At 44.1% G+C, this 23,433-nt stretch overlaps 1 protein-coding gene across 2 annotated transcripts in view; it reads left to right on the forward strand.

Annotated features, from left to right (window-relative positions):
- Positions 1-23,433, forward strand: part of itgav (integrin, alpha V) — a 73,496-nt gene that overhangs the window by 7,908 nt on the left and 42,155 nt on the right. For both annotated transcript variants that reach the window (XM_060076025.1, XM_060076024.1), the window contains exons 3-10: positions 10,537-10,628; positions 11,095-11,209; positions 11,927-11,988; positions 12,252-12,300; positions 12,538-12,663; positions 12,816-12,860; positions 13,335-13,378; positions 19,756-19,812. In XM_060076025.1, coding sequence (XP_059932008.1) covers positions 10,537-10,628; positions 11,095-11,209; positions 11,927-11,988; positions 12,252-12,300; positions 12,538-12,663; positions 12,816-12,860; positions 13,335-13,378; positions 19,756-19,812 — 590 coding nt within the window. The remainder of the gene's footprint in view (positions 1-10,536; positions 10,629-11,094; positions 11,210-11,926; positions 11,989-12,251; positions 12,301-12,537; positions 12,664-12,815; positions 12,861-13,334; positions 13,379-19,755; positions 19,813-23,433) is intronic.

The raw sequence follows: 23,433 nt of genomic DNA on the forward strand, positions 1-23,433 counted from the left end.
TGTCCCTGTGGAGGATGGTGGAGGGATAGTCCTGCACACCTCGGCTTCTCTTGGGCTGTCCACTGAAAACTTCTCGTACTACTCCCTTCACGTCGGGACACACCTCCACGACCGACCCAGCCTGAACTGGCCCCTCAGCGCGTTCTGGTCAGCCAACCACACCAGGTCTTCCGCTGCAACGTTTCTAGCAGGTGCGTGCCACTTCTGACGGATATAGAGGCCCGGACCTGCCAGCTGGCTCCACTTCTTCCAGAACTTGTCCACCTCGATCTGGATTGCTCTCAGACGCACAACGGGGTAAGTAGGATACTCAAAGCCTCGGGAGTCCCCACTGGGTCCTGCGCGACCGAGCAGAAGAGAGTTGGGAGTGATGACTTTGACGGCCTCATCTTGTACCTGGGCTCTGGCACCAATTGGTCTCTCATTTGACAGGTTAGCAGCCAGGTACAGGAGGGTCTGGAACTCCAGCGCTGTCAGGTTACCTTCCTCGCCAACACTGCTTAACCCTCTCTTGAGTACACGGACAGCTGCCTCAGCTGCCCCATTTTGGTGGGGAGAGTCCGCCGGGTGAAACACCCACATCCAGTCAGTTCCTACAGCTGCCGCCTTCTTCTGGACTTGATCCTTGTCGATGCTACTTAGGAACTCATACAACTCCTGTAATACTGGCCTGGCGCCCACAAAGTTGGTCCCTTGATCTGACCAGAGCTTTCTTGGGTGACCCCTGAGAGCTGTGAAGCGCTGGTATGCTTTCAGGAATCCTTCCGTCGACAGATCTTCCACAATGTCTGCATGTACTGCTCTCGAAGCCGTACAGTTGAACACCACACCCCAGACTTTTATCTTTGTTCTTCGTCTTATAGTATCTTTAACGACATAGGGGCCGAAAAGGTCCAATGTTGTAAATTCGAAGGGTGCGGCTGGTTCACTTCGTTTGAGGGGGAGCTCACTCATCACCTGTTTGCACATTCTCGCTTTGGCCTTTCGACAGTGCATACAGGAGTCAATGACATTTCTGGCAAACCTTGGCCCCAGCACCACCCATGCTTTAGACCTCACCCGGAGGAGTGTGCCAGCAACACCTTCGTGGTTAGCTTCAGAAGGGTGCTGATCCACGCATTGTAGGGGACCAGGGGCACACCGGTCTCTCCCTGGGTAATGGCCTGGACTCTACCATGGCATCTCAGGAGTCCTGAGACTTCATCCCTGCTGACAACGAGCCTGTTTAGCGTCGTCACAGGAAACTTAACTCCCTCCTGGGCGGCTAGGCACAGGTCTTGAAATGCAGCTTTGCGTTCCTTTACCGTCAGTACTGCCTCCCACTTTGCTGGCTTAGAGGTCCTGCCTACACGGGCCAACCACTTCTTCACAGCTCTGCGGACATAACCGACTACTCCACAGAGCTTAGTTAGAGAACTGCACCTTCTTGGATCCACTTGGTCTATGAGCGTGGCTCCCAACAGCGTCTCCGTTTCCTTGGTCTCAATTGAGGTCAATTTCATCCCATTTTCTGAGGATGCTGGAGCACCGCTAAATCCATCTGTGACTATTGGACCTTCACCAACAGGACTTGCAGGGTTTAACAACTTCTTGGCTTGAGCTCTGGTGAGGACTGCCGAAAAGGCCTTTCTCTGGAGTTTGCTCACCATCTTCCTAGCATCAGCTGCCACTTCTGAAGCGGACTTCATGGGCCAATCCTCCACTGGACTAGACAGGAACTTGGGACCTTTCTGCCACACAGAGTTCTCACCCAGCAGTTCAGGAGAGCACCCCCTCGTGACTAGATCAGCGATGTTGACCTCGCCTGGTATCCACCACCAGTCAGTTACGGGCCCAGCCTTCTGAATCTCTCCGACTCGGTTCGCAAAGAATGTCTGGAATCCGTAGCTCTCTCTCTGGATGGCTCCCAGCACCGTCTGACTGTCAATGAAGTGGTACCACTTCTCCACGTCCAATCGTCCATGCTTCGATACGTATCCCTTTAGACGTGAGGCAAAGACAGCCCCGCAGACCTCAGCCTTGACTGCGTCACCTTTCTGGTCGAGGGGGGTTAACTTGGCTTTTGACTCTACAAGCCGGGTGACCGAAAACTTGATACCCCAGGGTTTACCCCTCCAGTCGGAGGGCGTGAGGCTTCTGTGGAACTTGATGCTACTCAGACGAGCGTACTCCTTAAACAGTTCAATTGCTTTTCCTCTGAGCTCGTCAGACAGAGGTTCATCCCAGGTATCTTTGGTAAGCTTGCCAGCTTCCTGGAAGGCTCTTCTCACAATAATCACTCCTTTCTGTTTCACAGGTGTTGCTAGACCGATTGGGTCATACAACCCGGCGATCTGGCTAAGTATAACACGACAAGTCAGTGGGTTTGGTGTCTTTACTTCCACTTCTTCTTCAGTGAGGTCAATCTCAGTTCTCATCTTCTTCTTCCTTCTGGAGATGTTGATGGAGACCATAACAAAGAGTTTGTCCTCTTGCACTAGGTAACCAACCCCCAGGGCTTTATTATCTTCCTCCCATAGCTGGTTGGGCAACACCAGAGTCACTGGCTTGGACCCTGTCCCGTCCTGCCTCCCACTCTGACCAGACCGGACCCAGGGCTTGAGGTAGAAACCTCCTGCTTCCAGTATCTTCTCCACTCCCTTTAGGATCTTGTCTAGACCGTGTGGGTCATTGTGGGACGTAAGGAGGTCATCGACATAGGAGTCTTCCTCGATGACTCTTCTTTCCTCCTTCATATCAGAAAACTGGGGTAACTTCGCGGTCTCACGCATGGCAATCTGCGCAATGCACCCCGCTGGTTTATCTCCCATGATCACCCTCACGACAGCAAAATCCTCAATCTCATTTTAGGGTGAGTCTCTCCATAGGAACCCATGGACCTCTCATTCCTCCAGCCATACCGAATTATACATCTTGGTGATGTCTCCGATGGCTGCATGTTCTCCTTCCCGGAATCTGAGGAGCACTGCTCTGATAGGGTTTAGGACGTCTGGGCCTTTGAGCAAAATGCCATTCATGCTCACTCCTCTGAACTCCTGGCTACTATTCCAGACGAGGCACACCGCTGTAGTCACTGAGTGGGGGTTTGGTGCAGTTAGGTGACTCACCCACCACACGGCACCATTCCAGCTGTCCATCACGTCCTTAGTGAGCTTAACAGCAGCTCCCCTGTCTACCATCTTGTGCACTTGCCTCATGTAAGCTTCTTTCCACACGGGGTCTTTCATGAGCCGCTTCTCAGCCCTCAGGAACGTTGCTTCCACAGCTTCTCGGTTGTTGGGAAGAGAGGCTGGGTTTTCCTTCCAGGGGTACCTCGCATCCCAGTGTGGCTGGTCGCTGTGGATGTCACTCTCTCTGAAGGTTAGACCTGCCCTTATTATCTCCAGCTCTTTGTCGTCAGCCAGAGACATCTCCTTTCCTCCTGGTGGGCACTTTCCACAGCGACACCCTCCACAGGTAGGGTCACAGGCAGCACCGATGCTGTCCCATTTTAGCCACTCAAGGATCTCTTTATTGCATGCTGCTGTCGTTCGAACTTACATACTGCTCTCTTGTTCCAAATGGCTTCCTGGCCTTCCCACGAAGTGTTCTTCAACTTTGACTGCTACTGTCCTCATGGAGTGTGTGAAGTGCGACTCCGACTGCCATGTGGTCACCTCCACTTCTTCGAAGAGGTTAGGATGCACACCACTCACTGTCTTGCCTAGAGGACCGTCCCACAACACCAGGTCGCCGACCCGTTGCAGTCTTTGTGGAGCTAATCGGCCTTCTCGAGCACTGATCAATAGATCGATCTTCCCTGGGCGGGCCAGTTCTCCCGGTTTAGCTTCAGGGAAAAACTGCTCCAGCCGCTCCGAACTCAGCACTCGATCCATTTTGGCGATGTCTTCCATCCCGTAGCAGATCATCTCGTGGAAGCTCAAATTTCCTCGTGAGGTCCACACCTTTATTGTCACGAGATACCTTTTTGTATCAACCTTCACCTTCATCGTGCAACACCATACACGACAAGGGAGATTGGTTCACCGGTCAGTCCGAGTCTTTCAGCAGCTTGGTGCGTAATGTAATTTGTGTCAGAAGCGAGATCAATCAAGGCTGCAAGGCCGTCTCCTCTCTTTGCCGTGACAGGTAAGAGCATCATGAGGACTGGATGTTCTTTCCAGCCACTCTGTTCTATCGGATTCTTGCCAGAACACTTTCTCGTGTGGGCACATAGTATCTGCTTGGAGTCTCTTTTGACTTCACTTGCTGTAGTCTTAGTGAACGACTTATTTTCTCTCCACCTGTCACCTGGTTTCTCCCGGTAGCTTGGTCTCTCTGGAGCATTAGCAGGCCATGGCTTGCTGGGAAGCAACTGTTCCAACCTCACGAGCAACGACTTTTGGTCTTCCAGGAACATCAATAGCCTGTCGAAACGGTTTCTTGGTAGGCCGTTGTTAACAGGCGTTTGCTCTCTAAAGAACGAATCACCAGCTGATTCTGTATAGCGTCTTCGCACCCCAGGTCTGTGAGGTACAATGCTGCCCTCTCCACTGCTAGGATCAATTCTAACATCTCTCGTGGCTGGTGGTTCTGGTGGTTGCATTTGGTGGTTGTCATAAGAAGTATTGATGCACTTCTTATGACAAATGTACTTATTGTAAGTCGCTTTTGATAAAAGCATCTGCTAAATGCCCTAAATGTAAATGTAAATGTAAATGGTTCTTTACAGCAGGTCGTGATTATAGCTCCAAAACGATCTCTTCTGCCGTTTGTGCTTTATCACAATAACGGTTCTCTAATTCCCTAAATATATCGTTTGCATCTCTGTAACGCGATAGTCTGAGTTCACTTTTCACAGTCTCACCTATACTGTCCAGCAAGTGAAGTTTCTTGCATTCCCTTGACACCGTAGGCTCCGCTTGCGCCTGGATACTCTCCCATTCAGCCTTCCAGCGCCAATAGTCCCTCCTGTCCCCGGAGAACTTATGCAAGCTTATGGGTGTGAGCCTTATGTTTGGTCGGGCCCATTGGGAGCTGATATCCCCACCGACGTACGCACCAGGGCCGCTATATGGCATGCTACTACCTTGCCCCATGCTGATATCGACTGGTGGAGAGGCACGAACACTCAACAGCTGTGGCGTGCTGGCAAGGGTTGGAGGTAGGGCGGAACTGACACCAAGTCCACCATCAGACCATCGCGACTGCAGAGTGGGCTGTAATGTCTGCTGGGGGGTACTAAGTGTGGTAGCTGCCACAAACCTGCCCTGAGGTCGACTAGTGACAGTAGCACTTTGAGCAGCGCAGGTAGTGATGCTTGCTCTTTCAGTGGACATGAATGAAGGAGAGCTCGTAACATATTCAGTTCCCTGCCCATCAACGGGCGGATTGACAACAGCAGGCTGGGTGTCAACAGGTGGAGTAGCACTAGCAAGGGTTACTGGTTGGGTAAAAGTGATGTTATCTGCAGCTGTTGCGACATGCCCACCGACCGCATCATCACCTGCCACATCTTCATCCTCTTCCTCCTCACCTCCGTCACCGTTGCCACCGTCATTTTGTTCTGTACTGTTCCTCTTCATAACCTAATTTTCACGTTGACAGGTCCACTCATCCATCAGTTGCTCCTTGTCCTCTCTCAGTGATAAAAGGAGCATCCATTTGTCCTTTCCATGCGGCCGATAGTCTCTCCAAGCGTACACAGCCTCTCTGAGTTCATGGAGTTTCCTATCCAATTTACCATTGTAGACCCCTTGCTGCGTCTATGGCACTACTTTACTTTTCCCGAGCGCCTCAGCCTGATCAAAGGCAGACTTGAACTGTGGTACGAGAGCGTCTATGTCCGGCGCTGCATACTTGGACCACAGCATTTCCATGATCTTGCCCTCAATTTCAAGGAACCTTTGCTCACTGGCATCTCTCTTCACCAGGGAGTCCCGCGACTCACTGTCGTCACCTGTAGGGTCTGTCTGGCTCTGTGCGTCGATATATTCATTACCGACATCGAGGAGTTTGTCATAATCATCCTTCAATCTCGCCTCTTCTGACAACTCAACTTCACGTAAACGACCAGCACTAACATCAAGGCGGTTTATTCGTGTTGCAAAGTTTCGTTGCGCGTTTGAGCGCCTCCGCTTTAAGCTCTCTAGATCTGGCTTGTCATCCGCCATTTTGTCTTCTCTAGGTGAACAGAATCACTAAAATCACCTTTTAGCAAAAGGACTCATTTAAAGGACTCGTTCAAAAGATTTGTTCAAAATGAATGGCTTGTCCAAAAGATTCTTTCGAAACAAACGACTCGTCCGCGAACGACACAGTCGTCTTTCCCCGGTTGCTATGGCTGGTAGCGGTGTTGTTTGCAAAGTCACTTTATTAGCTCTGCAGCTTTAATATTATCCACTAGGGGTGTGACGAGATCTCGTGCCATGAGATCTCGCGAGATTAAACTTGACGATATTACCCGTCGCATTAAAAATCTGTCTCGTGAGATTTGTGAACTATCCAAACTTCTATTTGTGGCTTGTAGGGGCAGTAATGCGCCTTTGCTACGTCTTGCCTGCCAGAACCTAACGAAGGAGAAGGAAAAGAGCCATAGGCAGTAGGGCTTTGACTTTTGGCCAAAAATCATATTCGAAGTTCGTTTGTTTATTAATATTAGTATTCGAATATATTCGAATATTTATTAATGATATTTTGACCATTAAATGCCTTCAGTAATACCTGGGCTGAATCCGAATACTTAGTACATACTATTTATGTTCAGTGTCTACTACTTGACCGTACTACACTTGACAGTGTAGTACGGTCTACAGCTATGCGTAGAACGCCTAGAACGGTCTACAGCTATGCGTAGAACGCCTCTGAACTCTTCCGAACACCGCCGTAACTCCACCGGATGTTTGGAGATGACGTGTCTCCCCTCAGATGCCGGCAAAATTACCTTGATAAGTTACCTGTTTTCCGTCTTGTCATCGTTGCTATTAAATTAAAAATGTCTCTTTTTACTTAATTACTTACTTTACTTTTTTACTCTTTTTAATGTATTTTTTTTCGCCGCTTTCTATGACGTCTTTCTAAGCCGCTGTTGGTAGTGTCGGGTCAGCCATCTCTTCTTCGTCCGTTACCGGACTCGTAGTCTGGTAACGTAGTGACCTACCGTTGTATACAGTGGCGGTTAGGGATGGGCCGATAGTCGATTCTATCGACTATCGACGATAGATGGATTCCATCGTCGATCGTCTCAAGTAGCCGATAAAAAGGCGATAATTATATTTTAATAATATATATATATATATATATATATATTTTTTTTTTTTTAAAAGCGCTGTGGTAGTTCACTCACTGCTGCGAGAGGAGAGGGGAAGGGCTCGAAACCTACCGGTCTGCTCGCACGGCTAAATGACATCACACCCCGCTGCACCATTTCCGGGTCACAGCTGTGGTACATGAGCTGTGTTCGAAATCGTTCCCTATTCACTCACTCACTATTCCCTATAGTGTTCATGATATAGTGCACTACATAGGGAACGTACAAACGAGAATTCGGACACTACGCTGAACATTTCTAAACGTCATTTGCGTCAGTAAATGCGCCGGGTATTTGTGTGACGCAGACAGATGCGCCCAGATTGTGTAAACAAACCGGGCACTCTAGAGGAAAGCTGGAGGTTGTATTGATGTATTTTCTTGTTAAATCCCAAATAAATTGTTGATATTTCTAAACGAAAGCCGGAGACTCCATCATTAAATGTAGTCGTTTTCGCCGCTTGCGGTTATTGAGGTTCTTCTTCTCCTCCGGAAAAACACGACTGCATTGCATTGTGGTATATGGGAGTAACACGTAGGGAACATCATATGTACACTCACATTTTGGGTATTTTAAGTGCACTATATAGGGCATGAAATTAACCAGTGAGAATTCGAACAACACTACAAAATAGCGAGCACCCTATATAGTGCACTATATCCGTGATACGGAACGATTTCGAACACAGCTACGAGCTGTGTGTCATCAGCGTGTGTCATGACAGCGCCGCCGGCGCCGACGCATCGAAACTTAAATCAGCGGAGGCTCATGGCTCACGCTGGTCCAAGGGGAAGACCATCGTATTTGTTTTTAAGAAAAAATTCGAAAAATAAAAACGCGATTTCTTTCAAAGTGATAAATTATTATAAATAATTAATATTATAAAATTATTATAAAGATGACCCCCCGATAGTATCGACTATCGGCGATCGCTAGGGGGCGCTATCGGACGATGGAAGCTTGTAGACGATTGCCCAACCCTAGTGGCGGTAGTACGCATTCGGAAACGTTTTCCGTACTACACAATGCACACTGAGCATTCGGACGCGCTATATTTGTGGCGTACTACAAAATGCATACTATAAGTATGAGTATTCGGATTCAGCCCTGAATTGGGCTTTGCGAGGTTTGTTTACAGGCGTTGCTATGGTTACCGGTCTTGCGTGTTCCAACGGTTTATTATGTTTCTAATAAATCGCTGTCTAATCAATACTTCATTCACTGCCTCTTCTGTGGTCATTGCAATATTATGAATAGACTGCATGGGTTCTCCGACGTCTCTCCCTCTTGGCCTGCCCATAACAGGTTCGAATATTAAGGGCTGCCTAATATTCGTTCGAATTTTGATTTATTTTTTTGATATTCAAATTATATTCGAATCACGAAGTTCGAAGTCAAAGCCCTAATAGGCAGCCAGAACGACGTCGGATAATACCTGTAATACCGTCGAAGATGCCCCCGCCACTTTTAAATCATTTGTTTGGCAGCATTTTGCGTACCCGGCGGAAATTATGAATGGCAGTAGAGTGACTGATAACAATACCAAGTTGTCAGTGACATACTTGGTCAGACTCTGTTTGCACTATTTGCACTCTGTATTGATGGAGTAGAACTTTGATTTGGTTTTGCACATAATATTGTTTGCACTTGAAAAAAAGAGAATTATTTAATTTAATTTATTTTACTTCAACTTTTATAAATTTTAGTTTCAATTTCAGGCATGTAAAGAGTTATAATAAAACATTTCAAAATGCATGTGCAACTCGGTTAAATAAAAGTCTGTTGGTCCAGTCATATATTTTGTCATTGTAGTTTTCTTAAAATCTCGTCTCGTCTCGTTCTCGTGAACCAAATATCATGTCTCGTCTCGTCTCGTGAGCTGAGTGTATCGTCACACCCCTATTATCCACACAGCGATTGAGGTCAGTAGCAGTTGCAGTCATCCACGGCTTGTTTCGTTTCTTGTTGGATTTCTATTGGTCACACATGTTGATTACGTTACTGTTGCGTCTACCAATTAAGTAATTGTACTACGTTGCACGGGCGGACTTGACAGGAGAGGGCAGAGAGGCAGGGGGGAAAGAAAATAATGAGAAAGACTGAAGTAAATGACTGAAGTGCTTTATTGAGGTTATAAATCCTCATCTAGGTTTGTGCAAATTGCACTTTACATCAAACTCATAAACTTGTTTGCAACGTGAACTGTGCTTACATTCTGTAGATTAATATTCCTCTTCCCAGCATCCCGCTCCTATCACAGGAATCTAGAATCAAAATGTTTGGGGGTTGTTCCGAATATTGTGTTCATATTGCATGGTTACAGGATATATGCGTGCATGTTACAGAAAATGAAATAATGGACATGGGTTGTAAAAACAAGCGCATATATATATATATATATATATATATATATATATATATATATAAATACGATAACTGGGGGGGGGGGGCATAGCAACCACCAACGCAGGCCTATTGAAAAGTATAGGTTGTTATTGTAAAACTACCACGTTTTCCGCTGTGGGACAACGTAGATATACTACATTCTGGTGTAAGATGCAAAATCTGCAAATTCAGATTGTTATTTTTTTGTATCCATAACTAGAGGGTGCACTGGTATTCCTGTATAGCAAGAAAAAAGTTGGAACAATCATGCTCTTGGACACGTTTCAATGGATACATTTTCGTGAGCATGAGCACGAAATCACGTGATACAGGGTTGTATGTTAATATTGACATTTATTTATTTCATAGTCCTATTTATTAATTTCTGTGTTTAATATTTATTGAAATACTGTAGAGATTCTATGTAGTGCTGCTTGCATACACCATTCAGAGTCAGATACATGATTAATGACTGCTTTATTACTTCTCTAATTTCCACAGGGATTTCTTTTCCACTATTGTAAAAATGTTATCAATGAATAGAGATGACTTGAAAATGATATTTAAGTTGAAAATATATTTACCATGTGTAAAAAACATATTCAACGTGTGGACAATAAACACAGTAGGAAATTTCAAAAATACCTTTAATATTGAAAAATATAAAATATACATTAATATAAATATCTATACCTGTGTATATATGCTATATCCATATTTGAAAACGTAAGTACCTCATGTTTTTCACACTCAATTGAAATATGAATGTGTGTGTGTGTGTGTGTGTGTGTGTGTGTGTGTGTGTGTGTGTGTGTGTGTGTGTGTGTGTGTGTGTGTGTGTGTGTGTGTGTGTGTGTGAGCAGACAACAGGAAGTCTGCTGAAGGAGTACAGATGGAGTTTAAGTCCAGGCAGTGGTTCGGAGCATCGGTCCGTTCGGACGGGGAGCACATCCTGGTGAGACCTCATGTTCAACCACCTGGACCTTGGACTGTTAGCTTAGCCTGTTCATTATTGTATTAAGTATTGTTTAACAGCATGTGCTTCATGTTTAATGACGTAATGGAACAGCATGATCCCACACAGGGTGGTCTATGAACCACCCTGTGGCCCCACCGTGCTAGTGTGGCTGCTCCATTAATCATCATTATTGAATATACAGGTTGTGGTGTTGCTTATTACAGTACTTTACTGTAAGGAGGACCCTGTTACATGCTGACGTATGTCTTTTTATCATAATCAAATCTTGCATTACCATATCGTTTTCTACTCAAAACAATCATGTATGCGTGTGTGTGTGCCTGCATGTGTGTGTGTGTGTGTGTGTGTGTGTGTGTGTGTGTGTGTGTGTGTGTGTGTGTGTGTGTGTGTGTGTGTGTGTGTGTGTGTGTGTGTGTGTGTGTGTGTGTGTGTGTGTGTGCAGGCCTGTGCTCCTCTGTACCAGTGGTCAACCTACAGCTATGCAGAGAGAGAGCCGGTGGGAACGTGCTTCCTGAAGAAAGGAGAAGCAGTGGTGGAGTACTCTCCCTGCCGATCCAGTCAGTCCTCAATCTGTCTGTCTGTCTGTTAACAGTGTTTTATGATGGCTCAATAAGACCTTCATCCTATTCTTTGCATTCCATTTGTACTCTTCTATTCGGCCTGGTTCACCCCAGTCTCAATGTAGACGGAGAGAAACAGTCCCTAACCCTCACCCTCAGCTCACAGACCTCCTAGTCTCACCTGTTAGACCTCCTAGTCTCACCTGTTAGACCTCCTAGTCTAACATGTTAGACCTCCTAGTCTAACATGTTAGACCTCCCAGTCTCACCTGTTAGACCCCGTAGAGATTAGAGACCAGAGGCCCGGTCTCACCAGTTTGACCCCATAGTGACAAGAGGCTCCAGACCCGGTCTCACCTGTTAGACCCCGTAGAGATCAGAGGCTACAGGCCGATACAGGTTCAAGTTCAGGTCTGTACTGGGTCAGCTGGGTTCTGGGTCACAGCATCAATGATATAATAGAATTACAAAAGCTAGGATCCAGAATTGGATGAACAGGATTAACAGAATTGTAAAAACAAAGGATATGAGTCCCCCTCGCTTCAAGGGTCTCCACGTTCACTCAAGTATTGTATGTTTATAGAGATGAGTAGTTTATAGAGATACGTATTGTATGTTTATAGAGATGTGTATGGTACATTTAAGAGATGTGTAGGTATTTTTAAGGTATGTTTACGATAGTTTTCATGAGATGTTTTCTGTATTCCTGTCCAGCCGAGGCCTCTCCTGAAGGCCAGGGGTTCTGCCAGGCTGGTTTCAGTGCAGACTTCCTCAAGGTATGCACACCCAGCAACTGGAACTGAAAGAGGCAGTGATGTGGGACATTGATTTGATCTTTATACTGTTTAAAAGTCAGAATGGAGCCGCTTAAACATAAGTGTTAAGTTAATGACAATCTCTCTCTCTCTCTCTCTCTCTCTCTCTCTCTCTCTCTCTCTCTCTCTCTCTCTCTCTCTCTCTCTCTCTCTCTCTCTCTCTCTCTCTCTCTCTCTCTCTCTCTCTCTCTCTCTCTCTCTCTCTCTCTCTCACACACACACAGAACAATACAAGAGTGGTGGTCGGAGGCCCAGGCAGCTTCTACTGGCAGGGTGAGGATGAAATGATGAAAGGAAGTCCAATGCTTAAATTTTTTACTCTCGGTCTCGGTCTCTGTCTCTGTCTCTGTCTGTGGGAGTGTGTGTTAGAGGGTGTCATTATGGTGTGTGTACTATGGGTGTGGTTGTGGTTAGTTTGGAAAACAACTGTCATTGTAAACAATGTATTTCAGAGTCATCTCCTCTCCTCCTATGTCTCCTCTCTCCTCACTCCTTGTCTCCTCTGCTCAGGTCAGCTGATCTCTGATGATGTGTCAGAGGTCTTCACTCGCTTTGACCAGAAAAGCTTTAAGACTGGCTATGCGAACACACTGGCTACCAAGTCAGCCAGCGCCCAGTACGATGACAGTTACCTAGGTAACGCACACACACACACACACACACACACACACACACACACACACACACACACACACACACACACACACACACACACACACACACACACACACTAATCCTGGTCTTATGATTTGTGTTACTCCTGTTATTATCCGTCTGTCTGGCTGCAGGGTACTCTGTGACTGTTGGAGACTTCAACAAAGACGGACGAGAGGGTAAGACAGCCCTAGGGTTCAGGGTTATATTCCCATCTAGAGCAAGGCACTAATACTGTCAGATGGATGATCAAATCACGGATGATGCCATGAACCCTGATCCAGAGCTGAGAGCTTTCTCCTCTTAAGACACACACGTCTGACGTGATGCCAGCCCCGAGAAACATGCTGTCCTGTTAGCCCTATGAAGAGCTATGCTAGCTAACTTGTTAGCGCTACAGAGAGCTAGCTGTCCTATTATCCCTATGAAGAGCTAGGCTAGCTAACCTGTTGGCGCTACAGAGAGCTAGCTGTCCTGTTAGACATATGAAGAGCTGGCTGTCCTGTTAGCCCTATGAAGAGCTAGCTGTCCTGGGAGCTAGCTGTCCTGTTAGCCTTATCAAGAGCTAGCTGTCCTGTTAGAGCTACAGAGAGCTAGCTGCCCTGTTAGCGCTCTCTTTTATGCTCTAATATGATATTCTAACTTTGTTTCAGACTTCATCACTGGGGTGCCGAGAGGGAACAATGCACTAGGATACGTAAGTTAACCCACAGCCAGTTAACGGGAGTATGTCTAATGTGTCCTCCAGTTAACGTGAGTAGGTCAAACAAGTTCTCCAGTTAACGAGAGTTCGTCTAACTAGTTCTCCAGTTAACGAGAGTTTGTCTAGCTCATGGGTTCTCAAAGTTTTGAAGGCTGAGGGCCAATTTAGAAACCCAAAATTTGACTGAGGGCTGACAAAGGAAAATTAATTAGGCGGGTAACGCCGTCAGCATCCCAGTGGTGAAAAAAAACATTGTACTGTGGACCTCTGGGAGTGAGGTCTAAATCACGAAACTGAGGTTCATCCTTTCAAAGTATTGTACAGTCTGATTAAAACTAACAAATGTCACAGGATTTAAAGGATAATTCCGGTGTAAAATGGATTTGGGATATGTTTTGTATGATATCGAGTTGAAACGTTCGTTCTGGACCACAAAAAACGCATATAGACGCTTTCTTCAGTTGGCTGTTTTTAGCCGATTCTATCAAAATGCTATAAACTTGGAACGATGGGGGCACTGGTTATGGTAAAAACTAAATCGCTATTTTAAACCACTTAAAAGGCTAAAAGTAGCCCGACACTTCTTTGGTAGTATAATAAGGGTCTTAACATATAAAACAAGGCATTGAGAACTTTGTAAGTGTACAGATTGTTTATTAAAAAGGACATTTTATGCACACAATACCATCAGTAGATCACCCGTCAACGCCATTTTGTTTTTAAGACTCAATAAGTAGATTGGCGAACACAGAGCTTGCGTGTTGCTGACGGATGTCACAATATCTGTGTTCGTCAATCTACCTATCGAGTCTTAAAAACAAAATGGCGTCGACGGATATGTGGGTTATGAAATGATAAAGAAAAAGAGAGAGTGAGGAAGGGGAGAGAGGGATGGAGGGGTACGGTTGAGGGAATATGGCGTGTCTATTTTTGCTCGTCAGTGTTGGGTGGGTGTGTGTCATATCTCGCATAACATGTTTTCCAGCGTTTTTACTTGGGGTTGAGCTGAGCAGTAATAGTAGTGTTGAACATGCATACAGAGCTAACAAACAGATACTGGGTACGGGGACTTTACACACATAGACATGGACAAACAGAGAGACAAGACATAAACAAGCAGGAACTAGCAAAAAGATACTGAGTAAGGGGACTTTGCACATATAGACGAGGACAAACAGAGAGACAAGACATAAACAAGCAATAGGAAAGAGAGGCACATGCCTTATCTGAGATTGGAAAGACAGAAAGAGAAAGAGAGAGGGAGAGAGAGAGAGAGAGAGAGAGAGAGAGAGAGAGAGAGAGAGAGAGAGAGAGAGAGAGAGAGAGAGAGAGAGAGAGAGAGAGAGAGAGAGAGAGAGAGAGAGAGAGAGAGAGAGAGAGAGAGAGAGAGAGGGAGAGAAAGAGGGAAAACACAACTGAACAAGTAAAAGAGAGTATTCATTCAGAAAAGCCATGGTGTTTTTTCATGGCTCCAGAATAACTGTCCATTTATATAGAGTTTATCAACTGCCAATGCTGCATGTATGTTGCTTCTTCGGTTTTCGTTTAGTATGGGGTAGAGAGCTTTCCTTCGTTCGTTTATTTCCCGTGGGTATTGATCATTCATTCCAAATTGAGTGTCCTTGCGTTGTTTTCCTTTGCTTTTGACCAGTTTTTTTTGTTGAAAGTGTTCAAATTTTGCGATGATGGGCCTAGTTTTGTCCTGCTGTTGTTTGCTGAGACGGTGAACTCGGTGGAAAGTAATAATTTGAGCGACGTCAGCGGGTAATTAGGGGTCCAAGCCAACAGGTTGGATCCCTATTGTTTTTGTAAGGATTTTTTTTATTTTTATACTACCTCCCCCTAGAAGTGGTACCACAGCCCAAACCGTAAATGGTGCAGACAAGCCAATTGCATGACTAGATCCAGGTACGGCACCGCTACTCAGATAACCAAATCCAGACACGCCGGCCACTAGGTGGCGCTATACCAAGGGAAAACGCGTTTGGGGCTATAACTCCCACACCGAACCTCCCACAGTCAAAAACTTGTACCCACATATTCACTGGAGTCTGCTGCATCTTTTGGCATAGGCCACGCCCATTTGCGTCTTTTTTTTCGCAAAATCGCGAAAAACGCAAAACTGTATTTTCGCTACTCCTCCCACATTTCTTGACCAGAGAAAATGTGGTCAAGAAATTGACACAAAACTTTGCACACGGCATCTTCAGACGCACACGCAAAGAAATCCTCAGACACTTTTTTGATCCGACCTTCGACGACGAAACGGTAGCGTTTTGAATATTGGTTTATTAGCTAAATTAGATGTGGAAAATCCAAAATCCCAAAAAATCCAAAATTACACATCGGATCGAGTCCAAGTTTTACACGCATGTCGGGGTAAAACTTACCCTTATTGGCGTTCACTAAAAAATGCGTAAAATTTCGCCATAAGGGGCCGCGATAAACGAGGAAATTGTATATCTTCTAATTGGCCAAAGGAATGTTCTTCAAACTCAAGGGAAACCATCAAGGGGCAAACCCGAGTCTATATAGAAAATATGGCCAAGAATTATTAATGTGGGCGGGAGTTTTTGGCAAAGGAAAATTGTCTTTGGAAAATTTCGCCAACAGGGCGGCGCCAAAAAACGACGACATTGTCTATCTCCTATTTGGCCAATGGAATGTTCTGAGAACGCGTTTTGGGCTATAACTCCCACACCGAACCTCCCACAGTCAAAACCTTTATATCCACAGATTCACGGTAGCGTTTTGAACACATGCTTCGCGTTGTGCCGGCGAAATGCACGTATCTTGGACCCCTGCATAACTGCTTGCAGTTCTAGTTTAAATTGAGATTGCATGAAGTTTTGAATCTGCAACTCTGGATTATCGGATATTGTTGAATATGCAATAGCACAAATGTTTTTTATTTGTCGTAAAATTTACTTATTTGTGGCAAAAAAACATTAAAATGCAATTTTGCGTTGGCACTTTTCAACTTCATACTGTCAAGTTATCAAAAGCAACCTATAATCATATCCACAGTGCAAGTAAACAAACAAAAAATGAATCAGGGTGGAGAGCGTCTGAGAGGGGGAGGCCTCCTGGGGCAGACACTTTGGTGTTTGTGGAGATCAGTGTGTGGAGCGTCTGAGAGGGGGAGGCCTCCTGTACTAAAGTACGGCACACGGTGTGTGTGGTGCTGTCCTTCGGAGACTACGTTAAACCGAGGTCCTGACTCACTGAGGTCATAAAAAGATCCCAGGGCATTTATCGCAAAGAGTAGGGAATTCCCCGGTGGCCAAAACTGCCCAACCAGGCTCATTCAATCTGCCCCCTAATCATCCCCCTGTATAATTGGCTGATTCATTATTTTCCTCACTCACCTCCTCAAGCTGGTGTGTGGTCAGCGTTCTGGCACTGATTGGCTGCTGTGCATCACCAAAGTGGGTGCCACACATTGGATGGTGGTTGGTGAGGTCCCCCCTTCAATGTAAAGCGCTTTTGGTACCTTGAAAAGCGCTATATAAATGTAAGAAATGATCAATCAAGGTCAATTTGTCGAGCGTAAGAGGGTGAGGCCTCCTGGACCCTACTAAAGCAGAATGCAACAGGTTGGATGGGGAAGCTCCTTCGGAGCAGAGGTTTATTTGACCTCTGCGTTTGAGTCAGGGTTCGTGTGGCGTGAGTGTCTGTAACGACACAGTGTGTGGCGCTTGTACGACATAATAACATAATAACGCTCATTCACAACGCCAGTATTAATAAAACTAAAGTTTGTTCTTTGGTCTTGAAAGTTCTTTCACACCAGAACATGATAACATCCATGTGGTCTACTACATAAGGCAGTGATAGCTGCATCAAGTTCTCCCGTCACCATTACTCGTTTCGCTCGTTGTTTAGTTCCAGAGATTTTTTTGTCCCCAAAAGAGCATGTAGATGTAAAGAGACGGGGCGTTTTTCGCTGGCACATTGAAGAGTCTATTTCAAAATGCATTGCTATTTGAATAAAGAGACAAAGAAAATCACGAAAATATGAAATGACATTGTTTAAACTGAAATGAGGATTGCATTTCACCTTTTGCTTAAAAAAAATAAAATAATAATGTTTAATTGCCAAATGCAAAATGCCATTGCCATTTAGAAAAAAGATTGTTGGGGTGCTATCCCCCAAAAGTATAACATTGAAGCCCATTTTCTCAGATTACGTCTGCAGAGTGTTGTCCGCTATAGTCCCGTTTGAAAAATCTCAAAGTTCTCCTTCAACCTATACAAGGAAATGACTAAACCAGACATGCTATTTAAATAAATGATATTTACTGAAAGAGTTGTAGGGATGAGACAAAATGAATTATTTCCTCTAATAGTATAATAATTAAATACCAAAAGTCTCCTTTACATTTTTTTTATCCAACCAAACCTACTACCAATCCCTGGCTTCACTTAGATCCACAATATATCTCATATCTATATAAAATGTTTAGAGGTCGCTCAATCTAATCAATTACAGAAGACGTAGTTTGAGGAGGTCCTGAAGTACTGGGGATCTGGGGAGTTGTGGTCTTCACCATCGTTGACCTGATGTTACCCAGGCAGAAATCTGTTCACGATGAGTTAATGTATTAACATTTTATAGTCTACTTTTAGTCTATTTTTTGCATTTCATTCTATTGAAATTGCCGCAAGTGAAGTTGCCTTAACCTGCTATTTTACCGTTAGACGAGTCGACAGGAAGATAGCTGTAGATGATGTCATGTGGGAAACTGAATGTTGTTATCCGTGGTCAAAGCAAGCATATCAAAACCAATTTAAGAGCATGTTGAACATGGTTTTAACTTTATAACCTTACAGTACCCGTTAAAGTGTTTCCCACAGTTAGATTCTACTGGTTGGGGTCGCTGATAGGTGCGGTTATACAATTAACCTCCAACTTGTTACGTGACAGTGTTACCCACCGAGAAAAGTAACTTCTTAGGGTTATTTTGTGTGACCAAAAGTGATCACTAATTTTATCCTTGCATGTTGGTTATATTGTTTGTGTGGTCTACTGTAGGTCTGAATGACTTCACTCTACCTGCATCAATAGCATATTTACAAATGATACATTCTCACCTTGTACTTGTTAACAGAATGTTCAGGTCTACTGTGGGACCTCTTAGCCTCCATTAACAATGCTAAATGGTGAACCCAATGACATAACAAAGCCTGGATGCTAAAGGGTCAATAAAACAGCAGGGGAGGAAACACTTCTAATCTCCCAAAGCACTTTAGTGACAGACACCAAGACCTCTCTAAGGAGTGCAATCACCACAGGTTAGCAGATAATCTAGTTGCTAGCCCGATGGTAGGATTATGATTGATGTTATGAGATACGTAGCATAGCAATGTAGCGAATCAATGTAATGCCTACCGTGATGAGCTACACATGCCCAGTACACAGCTACCCACCAAGAAGTTGGAAAGAAACAAGCAGTGTGCATGCGTCTGGGATTGTAACAAGAACGGATTGCTTGAAACGTAACTAAACGTATCATAACTGTTTCCTTAAATTGCGAAACGAACGCATTAAGTTCCTTGATACAACAAAAAGTATTAGGTAGTAAGTATTGTAAGTATTAGGAGTGAATGAGCAGAGTGGTCAATCAAGTCTAATATGAATGCTCACATTGCATAATGTTCAGATGAGAGTAGTAGCTATGATGGGGAAACAGCAGATTCAGAAGAGAGTAGTAGCTATGATGGAGAATCAGCAGATTCATTCCCAGTCCATTAGCTAAATAACTAACCTTGTAAAGTTCAAAATTCTTGTTAAATACCTTGTGCTACCTTGCATGTAATGGCTAATGGCTTTTGATGAACAAATGTTTGCCTATGAGTTCCAATAAACACTTCATCATCAATTCAACTCAATTCATTCAGAAATGAGTTGGTTCATCTCCAGTAATTCCTCTAACATGGAGTGAATCAATGTACTGATCATTATTGTAGGCCCAAGTATTGCACAGATCATTTCAATGTTTGGGTCTACAATCAGACAAAAAGAGTGTGAAGCTGTTGTTTTTTCTGTTTGGGAGCAAGAGTGAACAATTGTTCGACCTGGAGTTCTTCCTACTCAGTGAGAAGACATAAGGAACAGAGCTCTGAGTCCCATTGGTAGTACGTCGATAGAATTAGGTTTCCCTTTTTGCACCATGGGTCATGGGTGACTTTTTTTATATAAAATGTGCAGCTGCGAATGCGCGATGTGGATAAGCACTGCCTCAGGCGGTCAGTAAGAATCACATTGAACTGATTTGCTGGTTGAATAGAGTTAACTAACACTTGGTGAATTGTTGTGTTAGGTGGTCTTGTTTAACTGGTTACTTTACTTTACTTTACTTTACTCCCAGGTGAACATCTTTAATGGTCTCAACATGCAGTCCATGATCAACTTCACTGGAGCCCAGGTAAGAGGATGGGGAAACGAAGGGTTTATGGGTCGCACAGGTGTAAATATTGAAAGGTTTACACTTTAATGCAATATTTACTAAACTGTAAATTTGTTATAAATGTGTTTTATGTGTATAAATGTAAAGGTTACATATCAAAGTGTTTGCCCTATAATTGTACAAAAAAGGCAAATGCTATAAATAATGACGAAAAGACAAAAATAACGTGCCGTTATCTTGAAGCAATGTGAGTGCCGTTGCTGTCTCTTTAAACTATGGACGTTTTTATTGGACTTTATTATGCGCAACCCACCGAGGATGATTCATGCTTCATATACTGCGATCCACTATTATTTGGTAGTTGTTCCTCGTAAAATGATATCCATATGGATATTAAGTGATCCAAAAATACATATTTTTTTACTTGTGGCTTCTAAAATGTTATCCACTCTCACTTTCAGAGCAGATGCAAAGTTGAGTTTTGCCCAATCTGTATCGCAGCTGATCGGTAAAATAAAAAAAAGTCTGCAAAATGTGGATGCGTACATAGCATACACCTGCAGATGGCGACATGCAAGTAAAAGTTTAATTCCCAAAATATAATTCACATTACTTGTACCACAAACCACAAAGACCGATTTTTTTGTCATTTGTATAGAGATATCCACATGAATATGTTGTGATGCACAAATTCATAAAGTTGTGTTTCGTAAATTGCTATCCACACTCGCTTTCAGAATAGATTAAGATATGTGAATTCGTCGCATTGTACGCATTTGCGGAACTCGTTGAGTTTTTTCAATGTGCACTGAAGCTGATCTTCAAAATCTGGCTGTGTACACAGCATCCACCTGTAGAAGGGGACATGGGCTGATCTATAAGACCTGCTGTGTACATAGCTTCCACCTGTAGAGGGCGATATGAGCTGATCTGTAAGCCTGGATGTGTACATAGCGTCCACCTGCAGACGGCGATATAAGCTGATCTGTAAGTCTGGCTGTGCACACAGCATCCGCCTGTAGACGGCGATATGAGCTGATCTGTATGTCTGGCTGTGAACACAGCATCTACCTGTAGACGGCGACATGAGCTGGGGCCTCATGTACTAAGACTTGCATGGATTTCTTACTGAAACTTTGCGTATGCAAAAATCTGGAAAGATGCATACACATCAATCCATGCGTAAGCACGATTTCACGCAGATTCTCTTTGTGCATCCCAATTAATGTGAAATTGAGCGCACATGCACAAGCCCGACTCTCCGCCCAGTGTCCTCCCTTATTTAATATGCAAATTATTATAAATAGGCCTGCAGTATGCCCTGGTTAGGAGAAAGGAGAAAATGGAGAAAGGAAGAAAAAAAAACTTTACTGAATACGAGGTGGAGGTGCTGATTTGGAGGTAGAGGCCAGAAATAAGATCTTGTTTGGCTCTTTTTCCCCCGCATCAGCACCAAAACCAAAAACTAGATTGTTGTCTCTGTTTACCTTTTTATGGCTATAACTGCTGCCGGGTTTTAATGGCATAGCTATTGGGCTATGCATTGTTTGGTCCGGGGTCTTGGTCGCCTAGAAGGTTCATCACCTCGTGCAATGGCATGCCGTGCCAGTGTGCAACATTCTGCAGAACCCCACATGCCTGCACAATGCGGCACACCTTTTTCAGGGTGATAGAGCAGCATCCCCCCGTTCCGGTCAAGGCAGCGCCAACGGCTTTTCAGCTGCCCTATCGCTCTTTCCACCACTGACCAAGTGCGTGCATGGATATCGTTATATCTCTGCTCTCGGACAATCTGTAGGTTGGCGAGGGGGATTATTGCCCCATTTTGCGGGTAGTTTTATCGGTCTGTTTAAGTTTAGCCTAATATCAAGTGTCACATTATGCATCTCAACAATAATGCATGATCGAAGTGCATTTACAGGGTTTCCGCGGGGTTGTTAAAGGTATTAAAAGGTAGTAAATGAAATTAGCCCAAATTAAGGCCATTAAAAAGTATTAAAAAGTAATAAACGTCTTCTGACGAGGTATTACATTTCCAACAAGGCCTATGAATTTTTCAATTGGTGTTATTCAGGCCTATCTCCTAAAATTTCTAAAACTTGCGTGGATTTATTTTTATGTTGCGATTAGGACCTGAGAGATATCAATGATGTCACGTGGTGCGTGCGCTGAAACAAACTGGATATACCCGGCTGGCTTAGGCCCAGTTCAGACCAAAGATTTGCGTCGCAACTCCTTGCGACTCCTTTTGAAGAGACGGGCTGCGACATTCTAAAACTGGGCAGTTCACACTGCTGCAACGGGCGGAGACGTCAGGTGGTTTATACCCACTTCGCGAGTTCGCTTCTGTTAGTTCAAAGTAATTTGAAAGAATGGGGAAATGCAAATTTTCGGACCTCTGGCTGGAGGAATCGATCTTTAAAGAATGATCGCAAAAAGAACATTTGTTTGACCGGTTGCCACGGTTATCTCTGTGTGGTTAATTTGCAGTTGCGGTGTTAATTAGCAATGTTGTCAGTTTACTGTTACTTTAAACTGTAATCAGAAAACGTGGTTATATGCTATAGACCAGGCCTATTCAACTAGCGGCACGTGGGCCAAATGCGGCCCCTCTTAATTTTTTTCTGGCCCGCAAGAGGTTGCATGCAAAAAATAAATAAAATAAAGGAGAAACATAGTTGCATGCAAATCTGGTTTCTGTGTGTAGCCGGTGATACTAGCCAGTATCAGTACCCCACAATCAGGAACTGGCATCACTTATTAGCTTTTCTTATATGAATGCCATCAGAACAAGGGCACGTTGCTCCATGACCTATGAGAAGCTGCATGTGTGTCTCAGGATGAGCCAAACTAGGCAAACAAGGCAGTGCAATCTTTCTCACTGACTCACTGGCTCAAAATGTCTCATATACTGTAGTTCTGTTTTGTGATGATTCAAACAACATTGTTGAATTCTAAATACGTGTCCAAAATATGTGAGAACAAAATCTTTTATAATGATACAATTAAAAGTGAAGACGGAAGGAATGCATCTGACAAGTTTATTCCATGTAGTAGTACTATATATATTAAGTTAACACTACTTTAAGTACGATTTATTTGTAGCGATTCATTCACATAGTTTTACTCTGTGTGGCCCATGAACCCCCAGTGGTTTCCCTTTTCGGCCCACTTGTTAAGGAGGTTGAATAGCCCTGCTATAGACCCTATAGTATCTGTGGTATAAAGGCTGGGACGAATTTCAAATTATAAATGTAACGTTAGCTCTCTAGCTCAGCTGACTAAAATACCTCCCAAGTTGTAGCTAAGGTCCGTCCTATTTATGTGAAAAACTTTATATTTGGATTGTAAAACGCATGAAAATATAAATGAATGATCTTAATTCCTTTTCTTTGGCAAGTGACCGGTATAAGCGGGATAATGCCCTTTGAGGTGTCATCGAGGTTTGATCGATCGTAATTAAAGGGTACTTTTTGAGGGAGATTAACTCAAACAGAGTATACATTTAATAAGCATGCAATACGAATAAGAAAAAGCATGATCAGTGAAGTATTTGAATTGTTTTATTATGTTGGCAAGCAAGAAGTAGAATAAATGGGATAATCAGTCTTATTAAAACGGTTTGTGCAACCAACCGCA

The sequence above is a fragment of the Gadus macrocephalus genome, chromosome 16 (genome assembly GCF_031168955.1).
Source record: "Gadus macrocephalus chromosome 16, ASM3116895v1".
Classification (NCBI taxonomy): domain Eukaryota; kingdom Metazoa; phylum Chordata; class Actinopteri; order Gadiformes; family Gadidae; genus Gadus; species Gadus macrocephalus.